The sequence below is a fragment of the Psammomys obesus genome, unplaced genomic scaffold (genome assembly GCF_907164565.1).
Source record: "Psammomys obesus unplaced genomic scaffold, mPsaObe1.curated_primary_1811, whole genome shotgun sequence".
Lineage (NCBI taxonomy): Eukaryota > Metazoa > Chordata > Mammalia > Rodentia > Muridae > Psammomys > Psammomys obesus.
Window position 1 is genome coordinate 3,481,246 of NW_026596143.1, and position 18,452 is coordinate 3,499,697.

The window sequence follows — 18,452 nt, forward strand, 5'->3', positions numbered from 1 at the left end:
AATGCATCTCTACTAATCGGCCTGCCATACAGACTATGCTCACTAAATATAGTTAAACAATAAACAGACATGTCTGGAAGTGTTGCCTTTATAAAATGGTAGAGCTTTAATGTTTACGGATTCACCTGTCTCCAGTGAATATTTTTATCCCCAAAGTAATCATGAACTGTGCATTATGTCCAAGTAGGAGGAAGAATAAGAAATATCAGCATGATTAAATTGTCACAACACCAAAAGGGTCCAGAGCAGAAGGGAGACCGAGCCAAGAGCTCTGGAAATTCAATGAAAACACTTTGGAAGAACACCAGAGAGCCTGGATTGGCTGCGGGCTGGGATTGGGTCTGTGGAGAGGTCAGGCATGTAGGATAATCAGGTCACCGGAGGTAGAGAGACCAGCATCTGGGACACTGGGCTACAAATGGCAAGGGCGATCTTGACCACGACCATAGAGGGTGGAGCCTCGCTTCCAGGCTGACTCGAAGGTGGAGCATGAAAAGGAAGATAGGGCTGGTACGGAAAGATGCTGCTGTCCTCAAGTTTAGGGTTGTACATCTGAGGAAGCACACACGTACCTCACGGTCCATATGAAGTTAGAGGGGTCATACGCATCCTCATCCAATTTTGAAGTAAAACAGATCTTTTTATTTCCCCCCATCCAAATGAAAGACAAAGACTTAAAAATATTCAGTGTTAGGGCTGAGAGTATAGCTCACTGTTAGTGTGTGTACTTGCTGTACTTAGTCTTTTTATTTTTTTTCATCTCTGGCAAATATGTAAATATGTAAAACTGTTCCTTCAATTGCTGTATTATCCCCACCGTACCCCTTTGCTGCTGGCTCTATCCCTTCAGTAAAAGCAGGGGTTTCTTCCTCCTCCTCCTCCTCCTCCTCCTCCTCTTCCTCCTCCTCTTCCTTACACACTTCCTAGCGGTTCCGTGGTTATTATCAGAGCTAAGACGTGACAGATACAAAATGTTTTGTTGTTGTTAGGTATTTATATTGCTAGCCAGGCAGTGCGTGTGGCTTGTGTAATGGGACATATTCAGGAGTTAATCAGGGTAGCCAAGCCTGTGGTGATGGCTACTTGGTCAAGGTATTGCTGAGCGCAATGTATAAATCTCACGCTATCTAGAAAGCCTAGCCTGAATCACAAACACAGCCATGCTAGACAGAGAGCCTCAGTCCGCTCTGGGGTTGACCCAGTTTACAAACCCAGAACCCCCTGAACAACAAAGAAGCCACTTCCTCTTTAGAAAAGACCCTGTCCCACTGCCAAAAATTTACATTGTTACCCCACCACCACGACATATTTTCTTAAAGAGAATTCTTTTTCACTAGGGTGCCTTCTCATTGGGAAAGATTTCAGAAACACTAGTTCTAAACAGACACCAATTCCAAGGAACAAAATCTCACTGTGGAGTTCCAGAGTAGGGGGCTGCTGGAACTCAGGTGCGTCTTGTACTTGGTCCTCAAGGGTCTCTGAACCCCTCCCGCACATCAGAGAATAGACACATTTAGTAGCTGGCATAATTTCCACACATAATGAAAGCCTATCTGTGTCTACCTTGATGAATATAAACCAAAAGCGATACTGCAAGGGCAACCCCCACTACACCCCATGCAGGAGACAGACTGATTCTGGGAGATCACAGCAGTTTGTCATACTCTCATCCACTTGTATTACTAGTTGTAATACTTGCACGATTTATGAGGGAAGCTAGCATAGACAAGAGTCTAGCAATCTGGGACTCTTCTTGGCTTGGGCTATACACACATCCCTCTCCCAGTAATGCACTTGGAAGCCTGAGCCTCTTAACCTGTGTGTACTAAACACATGCTTTACTCTGAACAACGCACTCAGGCACCTATTAGCACGATAGGGCCCCACAGTCATAAAGCCACATACTTGGGCCTTGTGCTCTGAACAGTAGAGTAATTATCTCTTCCCCTTAAGAACCATTACACTGAGACCGATTTACTAGATCATACTCCACCACTTAGGGCCAGCTAACCTGCTGAACTGGTTTTGTGTATATGCATGTACAGTAAGGCAAACTGTGTCCTCAAACTAAACCTTCAGGTAAAATCCCATTTACCAACTCTGCCTGTGCAAAGATGGGTGTGCATACTCATCAGTTGTAATATGGAAAGAGACATGTGCTGTAGAGAAAGTTATGTAATCTGCCAAACAAAATAGAGAACCACCCAAGCTATGCCCCTAATAACAAAACTCAACTCACATAAAAGTTGAGTCACCTAAATGCCTTCATTCATATGGTCTGTTGTCAGTCTTGACTTTCTGATCTGTACTACCATTTCACTTAACAAAACATTTATTTAGGGGGCTTGGAGAGATGGCTCAGTGGTTAATAGCCCTTGCTGCATCTGCAGAGGACCCAAGTTCCTTTCCCAGTACGTACATCAAACAGCCCATGTTGTCTGTAACTCCAGCTCCAGGGCAATCCAACACCTCTGTGACAGTTTGAATAGGAATGGCTTCCATAGGCTCATATTTTTGAATGTTTGGTCATTAGGAAGTGGTACTACTTGGGAAGGATTACGAGGTGTGGCCTTGTTACAGTAGGTGTGGAGGAAATGTGTGATTGGGGGTGGGCTTTGGGATTTAAAACCAGGCCCAGTGTCTCCCTCTCCTTCCTTTTGCCAGTGGATCTGGATGTAGAACTCTCAGCTCCTTTTCCCACACCACATCTGCCTGCACGCCATCATGCTCCCCACGATGAAAATGGACTAAACCTCGAAAACCCCATGCCAACCCCAATTAAATGCTTCCCTTTACAGGAGTTGCAGTGGTCATAGTGTCCTTCACACCTACAGATCATTAAGACACCTGGTATGTACTACTGACCTGGCAAAGGCTTTTTATCCATGTTACCAAGTAGGGCCACTAAAAGCAGTTTGTTTTTGGCTGGCCAGGCCAGCAACACCCTTCACTGGCCTGTCTTGGGGATGTGCCCTCCAGCCTGTCACAACTGGGCTCGCAGCAAATTGGGCTGCTTTTCCCTTCCACGAGATAACACACCAGTCCATTACACTGAAGACAATACACTGACTGGACTTGAGCAAACACAAGAACTGTTGGGTGAACAGTGGGAAGATGGAAACAAATATCTACTTACTCAGACAGGGAATCGCAGCAGATCAAAGCACCACTTCTCTACCAAAGGCTAAGTTGGCCAACCAATGAGTTGGAGTTCCTTACAGGTTCATGGGTAAGCCCGGAGAGCTACTGCCAAGGCTCACCCAGCACAGGTGAAGACTTCCCCATAGCTGTATAGATGGTTGTCCCTCTCTTCACTTCACCTTCCACACCCTAGCTCCTCCTGAGACCACAAGATTAACTTCCGGTGGGTCAGCATTACACTCAGCGGACAGAGAAATTCGGGTGAGTGTCTGAGCGCTCAGGCTAGCTCTCCACCCCTGCCTTCTACAAGGAAATGCATACGGGCTCTTCATCTGAAGTGTCTCTTGGCAGTAAGTCACAGCTGCTTTGATGGAGACGGGAATAGTTGTCAAGCTCAAACAGAGTTTTACTCTTACTTTTTGAAGATTTACTTGATGTGTAGAAGTGTTTTTGCCTGTGGGTGTGTTTGTACCCACGTGTGTAGTGCCTGCAAAGGCCAGAAGAGGGAAATCGGATCTCCTGGAACTGGAGTCACAGACAGATAGGAGCCACCGGGTAGGAGCTAGGAACCGAACCAAGCCCCCCAGAAGAGCAGCAAGTGCTGAGCCGTCCCGTCCCTCCAGCCCTCCCAGCACCTGTTTTAAAGAGACTTCTTCTGCAACAGGGGCTGTTATCTGCTCTCTTGGTGTGAAAATTCTTAGAAAATAAACTGACAACAATAAGTTCATAATAAAATTTATAAGGCAATGGAGTGAATTTCAGATTTTTGGAATAGTTCTCATTAAAAAAAAAAAAAAAGACAGAAACAGAAATACTGAAATGACTGACTGAACTGTGAATGCGCAAAAGAAAGTACTCCTGAGGAGGCCCAGCCCGCCCCTCCTGAAAGCAATCATCTCTAGGAGGTTTCTCACTTACCCTACCAGCCTCAGCTCTACTAATGTTAATGTTAATGCTCTACTAATGTTAATTTTCACTTCATGAAAATAACAGGAACCATTTCCAATCATTTAAGACAGAGAAAAGAATAAAATGGAAATAGAGAGGTTACATCCTCAGGGCAGCCTCTCAATACAGAACAAAAATACCAGACTCAGAAACACACATATATTCTGTACACTGGAGACGAACCACCATATAAAACTAACAAGCTAGGCCAGGAGTGGCCATGCAAGTCTATAGTTCCAGCACTCAGGACGCTATAGCTGGAGGGTTTTGAGTCTGAGGCCATGGTAGGCTGCATAGAGAGACACTGTCCAAAAAAAAAAGAGCCAGCTATATTCACTCATCAGGTGCATTAACTTCAGTGTACTTTGATATACATTTATACCTGGAATGAGGCTGAAGCAAGAAAAATACAGCTAACACGGGGATGTTAATTGAAAAAGACAAAATATTAATTACTGTAAATATAATCAAATGAAATCCAACCCCAGATTAACAAAACAAATTGTTGATTAGATAAATAAGGTTTTTTCTTTTGAGCTAAAAATTTACACTGTCAGGAGGTCTTGATTAAAATGAAGAAAATACGAAGCTGGAGCAGGAAGTAAACTCGACGGCGTGGTTCCTCTCAGAGGCCTCCTGGTCCGACCGCTAGCCGTACAAGTCCCTGGGCTCAGCGGAGTGTGACCAGCTCTTCTGAAGAGGTAGGGTGAATGGCAACCGTGTTGTCGAAGTCGGCCTTGGTGGCCCCCATTTTCACTGCTACAGCAAAGCCCTGCAGCATCTCGTCACAGCCAATGCCCTGCATGTGGATTCCAACCACCTGCGAGAAAGCGGAAGCCAGATCTGTATCAGCTACACAGTCACGGGACGAACTGCTCCACATGGACCACCTGGCCGCACTGCCTGAGGTACTGCATCCATCTCCACCCTGAAATCTAAAAATCTAATCATGGTTTTTTCTTCTCTGTTTTTTTTTTTTTTTTCGAGACAGGGTTTTCCTGTGTAGCCCTGGCTGGCCTCAAAACTCATAGAGATCCACCTGTCTCTGCCTCCCAAGCGTCGAGATTAAAAGCATGTGCCACCACTGATTGGCCTCTAATCATATTTTTCTTTTCTTTTTTAAAATTGTATTTATTTATTTTACATATGCGTGTTTTATTTGAAGAGGGTGTCAGATTCCAGGGTAGATGGTTGTGAGCCACCCTGTGGTTGCCTGGGATTTGAACTCAGGACCTCTGGAGCAGCAGATGGTGCTCTTATCTGCTGAGCCATCTCTCCAGCCCTCTAATCATGTTTCTACTCCAGAGTCAGTGTAAGGACACCTAGGAGGCCTTATGCAGCCCTGCCTCAATGTCCCCCCACAGTGCATGCCAGCTTTTTCTTACTCTTACTTTCTGCCTGTCCATGCACTTCTCTTTGAACACATGTCTCTGTTTGATAAATGTCTTCCTTCCTTTTTTTTTTTTCCTGACAGGGTCTTGCTGTATAGCCCAGGCTAGTCACCAACTCCTGATCCTCCTGCCTCAGCATCCTGGGTGCTGACATCACAGGCTACACCTTTCTTCTCACTTAAGAGCTAAACCTGTTCATTAACCAGACAGCTACAGACTTCCTGGACCAGGTAATTCTTTGCCCTGCTCTCTGAGCACCAGTAGTTCTGTCAACAGTCACAACGTTATATATTTTTGGGAGGGACTACACAATTACAACTCAATCCCTGCGCCTGTTCCAAGGACAGGAACTCCTGAATTTTAGTTATAGGAGAACTTGGGAGCCCAGAGGCTCCCTGGGACCCTGATAGAACAGGAAGGGAAGAAGAGGGTCCAACTGATGTGGCAGTCAACAGTCACTGAGGACTGTTCCAGGCAGCAGGCTGTGCTGTGTTGCCACGAACCCCTCTCCTAGGCTGTTCCGAGTCTCTGTTTCTGCCAGTTTGAGGGGCTGAACTATGTCTTGTGACTTTTGGTGTTGAAGTCCATCAAATCAGATATACAACTTGAAATTATTAAGAATAAAAGCTGAAAACTATTACTATAGCTACATTTTTAAAACAATTTTTATTTCAGTGTTATGTGGGGGGATAGAGAGAGAGCATGAGCATAGGCAGGTGTGAGAGAATGGTCAGGCACACCTGTGCTAGTTTGAACACTGGTGGTCAAAGAAAAACTCTGGGGAGTCAGTTCTGTCTGTCATTCTGTGTGTGTGGGGGGGATCAGGGGATCGACCTTAGATTATCAGGGCCTTCAAACAAGCACCTCTACCCGCCAGGCCACCTCATACCAATGTCACAGCCCGGCATTGGCGGCAAGTGTTTGAAATTTGAACCAGGTTATGTGGTAAGAGCCGGTTTCAAAAATCCAAGCAAACACTTCATTTGTAAGCCGTATCCTTTACACACGACCAAGTTTCTCCTTAAGATTTAACTGAACTGGAAGAAACAGTTCTAATAAGCTGAGAACCCACACCAAACCTGTTTTCTAAATTATAAAATAAAATTCACTCAAACGCAGACCAAAACTATACCTAGAGATCACATGACATGACACATTCAAAGTGGCTACATTGCAAGGACAATGGTGAGGATGTGGAGGAAAGGGGAAATTTGCTGTAGGAACATAAAATCCTTCAAAACACCAAAACTCGTTCAGCAGACCCTCAGAAAGATAAAGTGACATTAGTAAATGTCTAATGTTGAAACAATTCTGTAATCCCGTTCATATGTTTGGGGGTGCCCTCAAAGGCCAGAAAAGGGTTCCAGATCCCCTCAGCTACAGTTACAGGCGGCTGAGAGCCACCTGACAGATGTGGACGTGTGAGCCAAATCCAGTTCTCTGCAAGAGCAGCAAGCGCTGTTAGGCACTGGGTCATCTTCCAGGCCCCCTTTACCAGTATTTCTGAGCTTCTTGGCTCTTCTGCACTAGTGGTCAGTGACACCTTGTTTTATTATTTATTTATTTATTTGGTTTTTTTGAGACAGGATTTCTCTGCATAGCTCTGGCTGTCCTGGACTAGCTTTGTAGACCAGGCTGGCCTCACAGAGATCGCCTGTAGCTGACTCTGAGTGTGGGAATTAAAGGCATGAGCTACCACACCTAGCATTTTTTTATTTTTCAACTTTATTTTTCAAAAAGATTTATTTATTTATTATTTATACAACATTCTGCCTGCCCGTGTGCCTGCGCAATAGAAGACAGATCTCATTATAGATGGTTATGAGCCACCATGTGGTTGCTAGGAATTGAACTTGGACTCTTTGGAAAAACAGACAATGTTCTTTTTTTTTTTTCCTTAAATAATTTATTTACTTTTATTTTATTTGCATTGGTGTTTTGCCTGCATGTGTCTGTGTGAGAGTGTGGGATCCCTGGAACTGGAGTTACAGATAGTTATAAGCTGCTATGTGGTTGCTAGGAATTGAAGCTGGGTCCTCTGCAAGAACAGGCAGTGCTCTTAACCCCTGAGCCAACTCTCCAGCACTGTTCTTAACCTCAGCCATCTCTCTAGCGCTTGTTTTTATTTTTTAATCTTTAAAATAGTCATTTTTTTTCAATGCTGAGAATCAAACCTCAGTTTTTAAAAGGAACAGAATCTTTTTTTTTCCCAAATATGAAGAGCATATGAAATACATATAGGAGAGACACCAATACCTTTTCCTCTTTGTTGGCACAAACCATTTTCATCACACATCTTGTCTTCCTTGTGGTCACAGCATGATACATTGGGGTGAAGGCAGTTGAGTAGATTTTCACATTGTCCTTTCCATACTTATGAACAGCTTCATCTATAATGCACATTAAAAAATATCAGTCAAACACTAAACTATTCCTCAGAGCTATGAGAGAGTAATGGCCAGAAACATACCTGATTCAAATAAGAAGGCAGTATCTAACTATACCAAAATAAGGGGCGTTCTACAAAATAAATTCCATGTCACACCAGAGACAGAATGGCTGAAGAATTGTGTTTCTGATTAAATTGAGACCAAACTGCCTGCCATTAAATTATGCTAGACTGAATCCCGGAATCTGGGAGATGATGGGCTGAAAATGACATTTGAGATAGCTGGCAAAATCTGCATAAAGTCTAAAGTTTAAATAATACTTTATTAAGTAAAGTTTTCTCATCCTGAGACTATGGTTATGTAAGTGAAGACCTGTGTTCTTAAAAAAAAAAAAAAAAAAAAAAAAGTACAGTATATGTATAGGGTACAAAAATGATAAGGAAAAAGACAGTTAACAACCCAGAGGAGTCTTTTGTATTCTTTTGGCAACTCTTATCCAAATATATATAGAGAGGGGGGAGCGGAAGGAGAAGGAGGGAGAGAGAGAAACAGACACAATGAAGTATGGGCAGCAGGAGCCAGACTCTCTAAGTACTCATGGCTTGAGAAACACGACTCCAGACTAAACAAAGGGTTTGTGTAAGTTGGGAGACAGTCATTGGGGCCGATGATGTTTAGAGAAGAAACCACAGATTAACTTCATTTTAAAATACTTACCCTCGGTGAGGCCCACTGTCCCAATAGGGGGGTGGCTGAAGACCACGGTAGGGATGTTGTCGTAGTCTAATTTGGAGTTTTCTTTGTGTTCAAAGAGTCTATGGGCAAGTTTCCGGCCTGCAGCTATTGCAACTACAATGATACAAAAGGTGGTGTTTGTTTCACCGTTTCTTTTAGAACGGCAGCGCTATTCTAACAGCCATGCACTGACCTGGCCCAGCTCTGACAGAACCTTACCACAATGTCACTATCATGTCTACTTCAACATAATGAAAAGCTAGCTCTGCCATCACGAACCATTCAAAACTACTGGCTGAACAAACTCTGTGCACTCTATTATGAAGAAAAGTGACATATCCCTACATTCCCAATCTCCTGGCACTCAATCTGCTTAGTGAGGACATTAGCTTTCCTGGCAGGATATTTACAGAGCAAACCATAGTTTGGCACATTTTTATTTCTACTTTGCTAAGTTCTTCTCCGTGTAGCCTCGGCTGTCCTGAACTCGCTTACACTAGGCTGTCCTCAAACTCGCAGAGCCTGCCTCTGCCTCCGAGTGCTAGGATTTTAGCAGTGTACCACTGCGCCCAGCCAGTACGTTACAAACAAAAAACAAACTAAAAAGTTTGTTTCCGTCTAGCCTGTTTTTATTCCTATGTCTTCTCCTCAAAAGGCCTGAGTCCAGAAAAAATATCTGTTATTAATTTACTGATATAAAATTACCAGTTTTTCCCCCAAGATGAGCTATTAATTGATGATGTGACAATCTTTTTCTTTTTTGGTTTTTTTGAGACAGGGTCTCTCTGTGAAGCCTTAGGTGTCCTGGTACTTGCTCTGTAGGCCAGGCTGGTCTTGAACTCACAGAGATCCACCTGTCTCTGCCTCCCAAGTGCTGGAGGATGTTTTTCAAAGGATATAATTTCAGTTAAGATGACTCTGTTCCAGAGATCCAACGCACAGCAAAGCAACCACTGTTAACAGTATAAGTATACAATTTATACAGTGTGCTGTATACATAAAAATTGTTGATAGTAGTTATGCATGTCTTCAACCCCAGCACTCGGGAGGTAGAAGCGGACAGAGCTTTATGATTTGGAGGACAGCCTTGTCTACACAGTGAGTTCCTAGGCAGCCAGGGCTATGAAGAGATATCCTGTCTCAAAAAAAAAAAAAATCACTGAGAGCAGATTTTATTTTTGAAAACAAAAACCAAAATGATGTGAGGTAATAAATGTTAACCAGACTGACCAAGGTCTCCAAAAATGGAAATATTTAAAAACATCATGCTGTGTGCCACAAATCATGAAGAAAAGAGAACAGGCTTCCACCCTGAGGTAAGACCTTAGGACATCTGGGAAGTCTGGTGATGAGTCACAGATGCATGGAGAGCAGACGAGATAGTGGACAGGTGTGGCATACATCTCAGACATGCTCCTGAAGTGGGTCGAGGTAGAGGAATGAGGACAAGGACACTGGAGCTGGTGGCACCAACACCACTTACTCACACAAGAAGGACAACTGCCTAGCACACAAGTGTTCGGGAAGTAACCTATATGAAGGCTTTCTTCACGAAGGATTTAGCATTTGCTAATTGTCTGTGATAGCTGATCCTCCTTGTCCACTTGACTGGATTTACAGTCAAGCAACAAGGCCCAGGCCTTGGTGTCTCTATGAGGATTTTTCCGGACAGGTTTAACTGACGAGAGTGGACCCGCCTGAATATGGGCAGCACTGTCCCTTGGGCTGGCGTCCTGGGCTGGACAAAAAGGAAAAAAGGAGAGAGCGAGCTGAACGCTAACATTTGCTTCTTGAGGCTTCTTCAACGTGACCAGCAGCCTCATGTTCCTTGCTCGCTGTGATGGTCTCATGGCTCCCTGCACGAGGAGCCAAGATAAACCCTTTCTTCTTTCAGTTGCTTTTGTCAGCTATTTTGTGAGAAAGCAGCAAACAGGGCCTTCTAAGGAACAATGGATTTATTTAGAAAATGTGCGTTATCTAGCACACACCTACTTCAATGCCACTCTGATGACAGAAGACATGTACTTTTGACTTTGCTGACGTGACTGTGAAATGCTGGTGTTTACGGTGCCACGCAGGCCTCTCTTCCCGAGACAGGCGCATTACCTGGGGTGAGAAGTGCTTTTCCACAGACGTCGCCCACAGCGTAGACGCCTCGGACACTGGTATTCTGGAACTCATCGACGATGATGTGGCCTTTCTCATCAGTTTGAATCCCCTAGAATCACAAGGGGACATCTGGTAAATGCTGGGGCCATCTATAACGGTACATCAAACCTGGAGGCCGGCTGCATTTCATGCCTGCACCTCCAAAAACCTACAAGACTTAACAACTTACAAAGCAAATCATTTCTGGTTGACAAGTCTCATAGCTTCCTTAATATTACAGATGAACTGTTTTATTGACTACTGAGGTGCTTTAATGGGACTAGGCTGATCCAGTAAGCATGAAAAGGAATGACAAAAACAAAACAACAACAAAAAACAAAACTCGGGTGGTGGCAGCACATGTTTTTAATCCCAGCACTTGGGGAGGGGAGAGTAGGGGGCAGAGGCAGGCAGAGCTAAGTTCAAGGCTAGCCTGGTCTACAGAGTGAGTTCCAGAGCAGCCAGAGTTACATAGAGAAAACCTGTCTTAAAAAAAAAAAAAAAAAAGTAGAAAAGAGAAAAGATGAAAGGAATGAGCAGGCCATCAGATATACTACTATACTTGATACCCTGAGGGAGTCCTCTGAAACAATGCTAATGTATTAAGTGCTAGGAGCCTTTGGGAAGAGAGAACTTAAACTAAGATGTTCCCACCAGACTGGCTTGTGGGCAAGCCTACAGGGCATTTTCCTAATGATTAATGTGGGTGGGGCCAGCTCACAGGCAGATGATCCCGCAGGCTGTTACAAAGCAGGCAGAGCAAGGCAGGACACAGCACTCCTCCATGGCATCACTAGCTCCTGCCACTGGGTTCCTGCCTTGAGTCCCTGCCCTGACTTCTTTGGATGATGTTCTATGAAATAAACCCATTCCTCCCCTAGCTGCTTGTGGCCATGGAGTTTTATCACAGCAATAGAAACCCTATCTAAATTATCTAGAGGGTCACGGCCTGAAAGGGTCACCAAAAAGCATTTTCTTTCCAAGCTACCATCTTCTTTTTCTAAACTCTAAGCAAAGTCTGCATTCTACTCTAAAATATTCTATTTTATACAACTGAGTATGCTTCCTTTTTGCTGAGTTATCTTTCCTCGAAGATGCGCTACGTTTACTTTGTAGCTTTGCAGAGCTGAGACAGAGAATTCTTCATCGTGAGGAGGAGAGGAAGAAGCATAATGCTCAATAATAGTCATTGAGTTGGGCCTGACGGTGCACGCCTGAAATCCCTGCAGAAGCAGGCGGATCTCTGTGAATTCAAGACCAGCCTGGGTCTACTTAGCCAGTTCTAAGACCAGCCATGGCTACACAGTGAGACCCAGCCTCAAAAACAAACAAATAAATGGATGTTTATATTTATAAGAATCTACATAAATATTCTCATTTTATATTCATACATACACATAATTGTATAACACACACTCACATATAAACACAATCTTTGGAGCAGGAATGTGGCTCCATGGTAGAGCACATACTTAGCGGGTACCAGGCCCCATCTGACTCCCAGCACCGCTGAAAGAGAGAGACACATCCTTTGGAGCCAGACAGGCTGGGCTGAATCCCAGCTATCACTCACTAGTTGTGAGATTTTTATATATGTAATTATTTAGCAACAGATATTTGAGCTTCTATTGCAAATGAGTTTATCTTGGCCAGTAAAACACAGTGGTGAGCTGGATAGACTTCCTACTCCAGCCTGGTAAGGGATCTAGTAATCCTGTTTCTTTGTTTCCTCCCCTGTCAGCTACTGGCAAGATTTACAAGGTGAGTGATACAATGGCACAACTTGGCACATAGCAGTCATTCAATTTGAGTTACAGATCTTAAATATTTGTTGTTGTTTGAGATAGATTCTGTTTACCGGTACTGGCTGAGCCAGGTATGGTGGTACACACCTGTAATCCCAGGGCTTGGGAGGCAGAGTCAGACAGGTTTCTTTGAGTTTGAGGCCAGCCTGGTCTACAAATGCAAATTCAGGACAGCCAGGGCTCTGTTACACACAGAGAAAGCCTGTCTCAAACAAACAAACAAACAAAACAAATTTTTAAAAAATCAGTAAATAACGAGCTGGGGAAATAGGTTGGCAGAGTATTTGTCCAGCATGTTGGAGCCTTGGATTTGATCCCCAGCATTAGTGCATGCCTGCAGTTCCAGCATTAGAAGGCAGGGGCAGGCGGTGAGTTCCAGGACAGCCGGGGCTACACAGAAAAACCCTGTCTCAAAAAGTGAAATTCAAATTTGAAGTTAGAAAGGTGGTTGGTTCTATGGGGAAAAAAAGCTTGCTGGGCAAGCAAGAAGACCTGAGTTCGGTCCCCGATACTGATGGAAAAGCCAGGTGTAGCAGTAATCACAGAGCTGGGGCCTGCTGACCAGCCAGGCTAGCCCAATGGGAAAGCTGTATGTTCAGAAAGAGATTCTCAAAAGATGAGGCAGACAGCTGTGAGGAGGACACCAGTGTCAACCTCTGGCCACTACAGGCAAAGCACAGATGTATATATGAACACACTGTACACACAGATTCAACAAATAAGAATGGGAACTGAAAGAGAAAAATAGGAGGGCTGAGGAAGGTTGGAGGGGCATGGATTAGAATACAGTACAATCACAGAAACACAGAAAATGCTACTAAGAAGCCATTAGTTAGTTTGCCAAAAAATTATTTTTCAAGTTTAGCAAATAAAAGAGTAGGAGGGAGAAAGAGGTAGATTCATCTCATAGAGCTGACAGGAATGCTCAGTGGGTAAAGGTTCTTGCTGACAAGTCTGACGACCTGAGTTCAGTCCTCAGGACCCATATGGTGGAGGGAAAGAATGGAATTCTGCAAGCTGTTCTCTGGCCTCCACAGACATACACATACTCTCACAAATAAACACATACAAACACACACACACAAACCTTCAGCAAATACATTTGAACAGTGGACCCACAAACATTCCATCTGCATATTTTGGTTATGTATTGAAAATGAAAGGCTCAGGGCCTAGTTTTATTAATATGAGAATAGTGGGTTTTAATTAAATTTCATTCAAGAATGAAAACAAGCCAAACTTCTTCCTGAATATTTTATTACTAAAATGTTGAAGGCTCCAGGCACGTGGTCTCATGAGTGGAGTCCAGCACTTGAAAGGTGGAAACAGGAGGATCAGATGTTCAAGATCATTCTCAGTTCTTATTTAAGAACGAGGCTAGCCTGGACTACAAAAGATTCTGCTTCAAAAGACACACAAACAAATAGCAGCTCCATGACAGAGCATGCAGATGGGTGTGCAGAAAGTCACAGGGCTATTTGGAGATAGGACCAGGTCAGCTTACCACTTTATGCAGATTCAGGCCCTTAGAGTTCGGGTCCCGCCCAATGGCCCAGAGCAGGCAGTCAACATCTGAAATCACGGTGGTGGTGGGTTTTCTGCCAGGAACCGCAGTAACCACAAAGAGTTCCAAGCCGGATGATGTCTTTTTTACTTCCTTAACCTGTTGTATAAAAAAGAAGTGTGAAATATGTGTGAGAGAAGAGTGGCGAAGGTTTTATGGAAGCAAAGCAAGAGGAAATCAGACTTTTCCCCAGTGCTGGGGACTGAGCCCAGGACCCCACTCACGCTGGGCAGGCACTCAACCACTGAGCTACACCCCAGCCCTCTTTTTACTTATTTTGGGATGGGATCTCACTAAATTGCCCTGGCTGTCCTTAAACTTACTCTGTAGTTCAGATAAGCCTTGAACTCATGATCCTCCTGTCTCAACTTACTAAATAGGTAGAAAGTTTATACCAAAGCCATTAGTAAAACCAGATTTTTTTTTTTTTTTTTTTTTTTGAGAAAGGATCTCAATCTACAGTCCAGACTGACCTCAAATTCTTATCAATTTTTCTGCACTAGACTCCCAAGTTTGGGTGGCCCATTATATCCAGCTAGAATTTTTAATAGTCACTTATAGCTGAAACCAGTATTTAATTTTAGCCAAAGGCCATGGACTCCCCAGTCTCAGGCCTGCTTCCTTTATTCTTTGTTTGATTCTTCCAATGACGAGCAATGCTGGCTTACATTGTTATATGTGGTGGATTGAATGAAAATGTAGGCTTATGCTTGGTCCTGACCTGAGCCCGAGGGAATAAGAAGCCTGAACAAGGTATCAAAGCAGAGGATGGGATGAAGAAAATAACACAGAATGCTTGGATCGGAAGCATGTTTGAGTTAATGGTTCACCACAGCAAGCGTATTAAGAATTATGTACTATTTGCAGGGAGAAATAAGACAAGGTCAGCAGGACTCTCATCAAGCAATTCTGCACCCAAAAAACAAGACTCTCTCAAGTACGTCACAGACTGAGCACAGTGGGACTGATAACCCTGTAAAGCTGAAGAGTTGGGTTCCCAGGACTGGAAACCACAGCTACCCCAAGGCCCTGGCTTCAGGCCACTACTGGCTTTGACAAGCATATTCTAGGTTCTAAACAAGGAACTACCCTTTTTCATACATCAGGGCCTCAGGAAAAGCCTTGGTTTGGCCTGGCTTCCAACATGGTCCCTATTTGGTGGAACTGTTTCAGAAAGGATCAGGAGGTGTGGCCCTGTCAGAGGGGGTGTATCTCACTGGGAATGGGCTTTGAGTTTTCAAAAGCCCAAGCCAGGCCAGCTAGTCAGCTAGCCCTAGCTGGCCAGCCCGCCTGTCTGTCTCTCTCCCTGCTGCTTGTGGGTAAGATGTGAGCTTTTAACTACTGCTCCATCACCATATTTGCCTACCTGCTCCCATGATCCCTGTCATGATGGTCATGGACTTACTCCCTGAAACTGTAAGCAAGCCCCAAATGATTTAAATGCTTTCTTTTTATAAGTTGGTCACAGTGTCTCTTAACAGCAACAGAACAGTAACCACAGAAACGCTATGGATATATATATATATATATATATATATATATATATATATATATATATTCATTCATACACACACACACACACACACACACACACACACACACACACACACATTTCTGGGGCTGCAGTTTGGTTCCAAGCACCTTTATTGGGCAGCTCATAACTGCCTGTAAGTCCAGCTTCAGAGGGATCCATCACCTCTGGTTTCCCTTTCAAGGATACTTGCACTTGTGTCCACGTGTATTTGTGTTGCTTTCATGTATGTCTATGCACTACCTGTATGCCATGGCCAGAGGGCAGAAGAGGGCTTCATGTCTCTTGGCACTGAGGTTACAGACAGCTGGGAGCTGCCGTTCACATATAACCCAACCACGCCCTGAATATTTTAGAGCAACTTCAGGTTGCTTACAATGTCAAACAACATAAATGTCACATTAACAGCTGTTTGTTAGACTATATCATTAACAGAATAGTGAACAGAAAGAAAAGCCTGTGCACATCAGTACAGACATCCTTTTATTTAAAATATCTACAACCCAGCTGTTGGTGGATATGCATTTGTAGAAACCAACCATATGCATGCCCAGCTCATCAGTGAATGAAGGTCTCCAAGGTGATGCTGATGGGAACCCCTTCTCTTTCACATTCCTGAAACACATTGTCATTTGCTATTCTTCTCAATATGGGTGATGCTGAAAGTGTAACAAAGACCAGAAGAGGGAGACAGTCATGCTTATCAGCCTAATTCTCTAGAAAAACTCTACTGAAAGTTAAATAATTTCCTGAGGAATAAAGTACTCTGTAATGCTTTAGGTAAATTAGATAAAATACTTTAAAAAAAACCATATGCTTGAAATTTTGATTGCTTGCTATTTCTTGAAAAATAAGGATATATAAAAAGATACATGAGAACAAACATTAGAAAGTTTCAGTTTAGAAGGGATACGGGAAAGAGGGAAGGAGGGTGGGACCGGGAGGAGAGGAGGGAAGGAGCTAAGACTGAAAGGTAAAGTGAATAAAAGGAGGTTTCAGTTCTAGATTTAACCGCCAGCTTTCTGGTCTTTTACACCTTGACTTCATGAATATGAAATACAGCTTTTTAAGAAAGAAAACAATTGGCAGAAGCTGGGTGTGGCAGTGCACAGCTACCAGCCTGGGAGGCTGAGGCAGGAGGCTTGAGTTCAAGTCTAGATTGGACCAAAGAGCAAGATCCCACAGCATGACCATTTAAAAACAAAAAACAAAAAGCAACCATTCACCACAAAACACAAACATATACAAATGGAGGGGGATCCATTGCTAGAGACGCTCAGAGGTTAGGAGCACTGGTTGCCCACAGAGGACTCAAAGTCAACTCCCTGAGCCCACATGGCCGCTCTCAAACAGCTGCAGCTCCTATACCACGAGAGCCAATTCTCTCTTCCAGTCTTCCTGGTCACCGGGCAAGCACACAGCCCCCAAACATACGTGAGGGCAAAACATCCACACACATTAAAGAAGAGAGGGGAAGCATAGAAACATGGAGTGGAAGCGGGCTACGCTGCCTTAAAGGAGGTAAGCGTTCGCAGAGCTACTCACACACAGGGTCATGCACTCTACAGTCAGCCCTGAAAGCGAGCGATTCACCTGCCTCAGGGCCTGACCACGCACCTGTGAGAACTTGAGCACCTCCACGCCAGCATTCTCCAGCTCCTCAGTACAGTTGGAACTGATGAGGGAGTCAAAGCTTCTCAGTACCTGCATTGAGACATGGGTAGCAGAGGGATGGAGGCTGGGAAAGAGATGGAACTCCATTGAAGTGCCGCAGTTCCGGCGTTGGACTACTTGTCCTCTTACAGCCTCCCTCCCTCATGCTCACCCTGAGCAGCTTAGCAGACCTCCTTTGCCCGCGTCACTACCGCTATCTGCACTCCATTGGTTTCACCAGCATGTTCTAGAGTTCTGAGACATGAACAGTCCGACTGCGGTCAGACTCTACCATGTTCATGTCTCTCTCCTTCCTTCTTGGTTCTTTTTTTCCAGAGTCTAGGGAAATTCTTGTGTAGCGAGTGGGGCTGGCTTTCTCTCTGGGGAAAGCTCTCTCAAATATCCCGTGAGGAACAGCTGCTAGATCCAGCATTTTAAACTAGAAGTGAGCATAGGGGCCACACACTTAAGTGACCCGAACTTAATTCAGAACCAAATGTACACTGAACCTTGGCTGTACACCGCAACTTCACTGTACTGTGAATCTGAACAGCACACGTGTGTGCTAGGTTGCACACACAAAGCTTACAGCTCTTACACAAATGTGCAGTTCAGTTACATATTTACACCTCACTACACAGCACTCCTCAGTACGTGAGGGTCAAATCTTCGTACCTTTGGATTGTACTGGGTTAGAATGTTTGATTACAAAAGCTGGCCATGCTGGGGACCAGCTTTGAGAAAGTAAAGCTTCCTGACGCTTCCGGTTCACTCTTTCTGCTTCCTGTCTGTGGCTGAACCTTCAGCTTCCTGCTTTGGCAACCTCGCCTGCCATTTGCTGCCACAATGGACTCTTAACCCTCTGGAACCATAAGCCAAAACAAACTCTTTATATAAGGTGCCTTTGGTCATGACGGCGTATCACACAGCAACAGAAAGGAGCTAATACCCCATCTGCTTCTACTGAAGCCTTGATTATGTTTATAAAGGAAGATATATTAGGTCTCGAAAGCCATCCCGATGAAGGTGAGCTCCCTAAGGGATGTGTGCTAGGCTGACTTAGCAGGATGTGAAAGACATAAACGTGAAACTTAACAGGTATAAGTACTTGTGTTACGTTTGCCCAGAACCCACAACTCGAAGGAA

The 18,452-nt window shown here is 44.1% G+C and overlaps 1 protein-coding gene across 1 annotated transcript in view; it reads right to left on the reverse strand.

Moving 5' to 3' along the window:
* Nucleotides 1-3,864: 3,864 nt before the first annotated feature.
* The window catches only part of Gsr (glutathione-disulfide reductase), a 36,567-nt gene continuing 21,979 nt past the window's right edge, over nucleotides 3,865-18,452 (reverse strand). The window contains exons 8-13 of the mRNA XM_055593333.1: nucleotides 17,271-17,357; nucleotides 14,063-14,221; nucleotides 10,712-10,823; nucleotides 8,588-8,719; nucleotides 7,737-7,870; nucleotides 3,865-4,909 (exon numbers count right to left, since the gene is read on the reverse strand). Coding sequence (XP_055449308.1) covers nucleotides 4,760-4,909; nucleotides 7,737-7,870; nucleotides 8,588-8,719; nucleotides 10,712-10,823; nucleotides 14,063-14,221; nucleotides 17,271-17,357 — 774 coding nt within the window. The 3' untranslated portion in view covers nucleotides 3,865-4,759. The remainder of the gene's footprint in view (nucleotides 4,910-7,736; nucleotides 7,871-8,587; nucleotides 8,720-10,711; nucleotides 10,824-14,062; nucleotides 14,222-17,270; nucleotides 17,358-18,452) is intronic.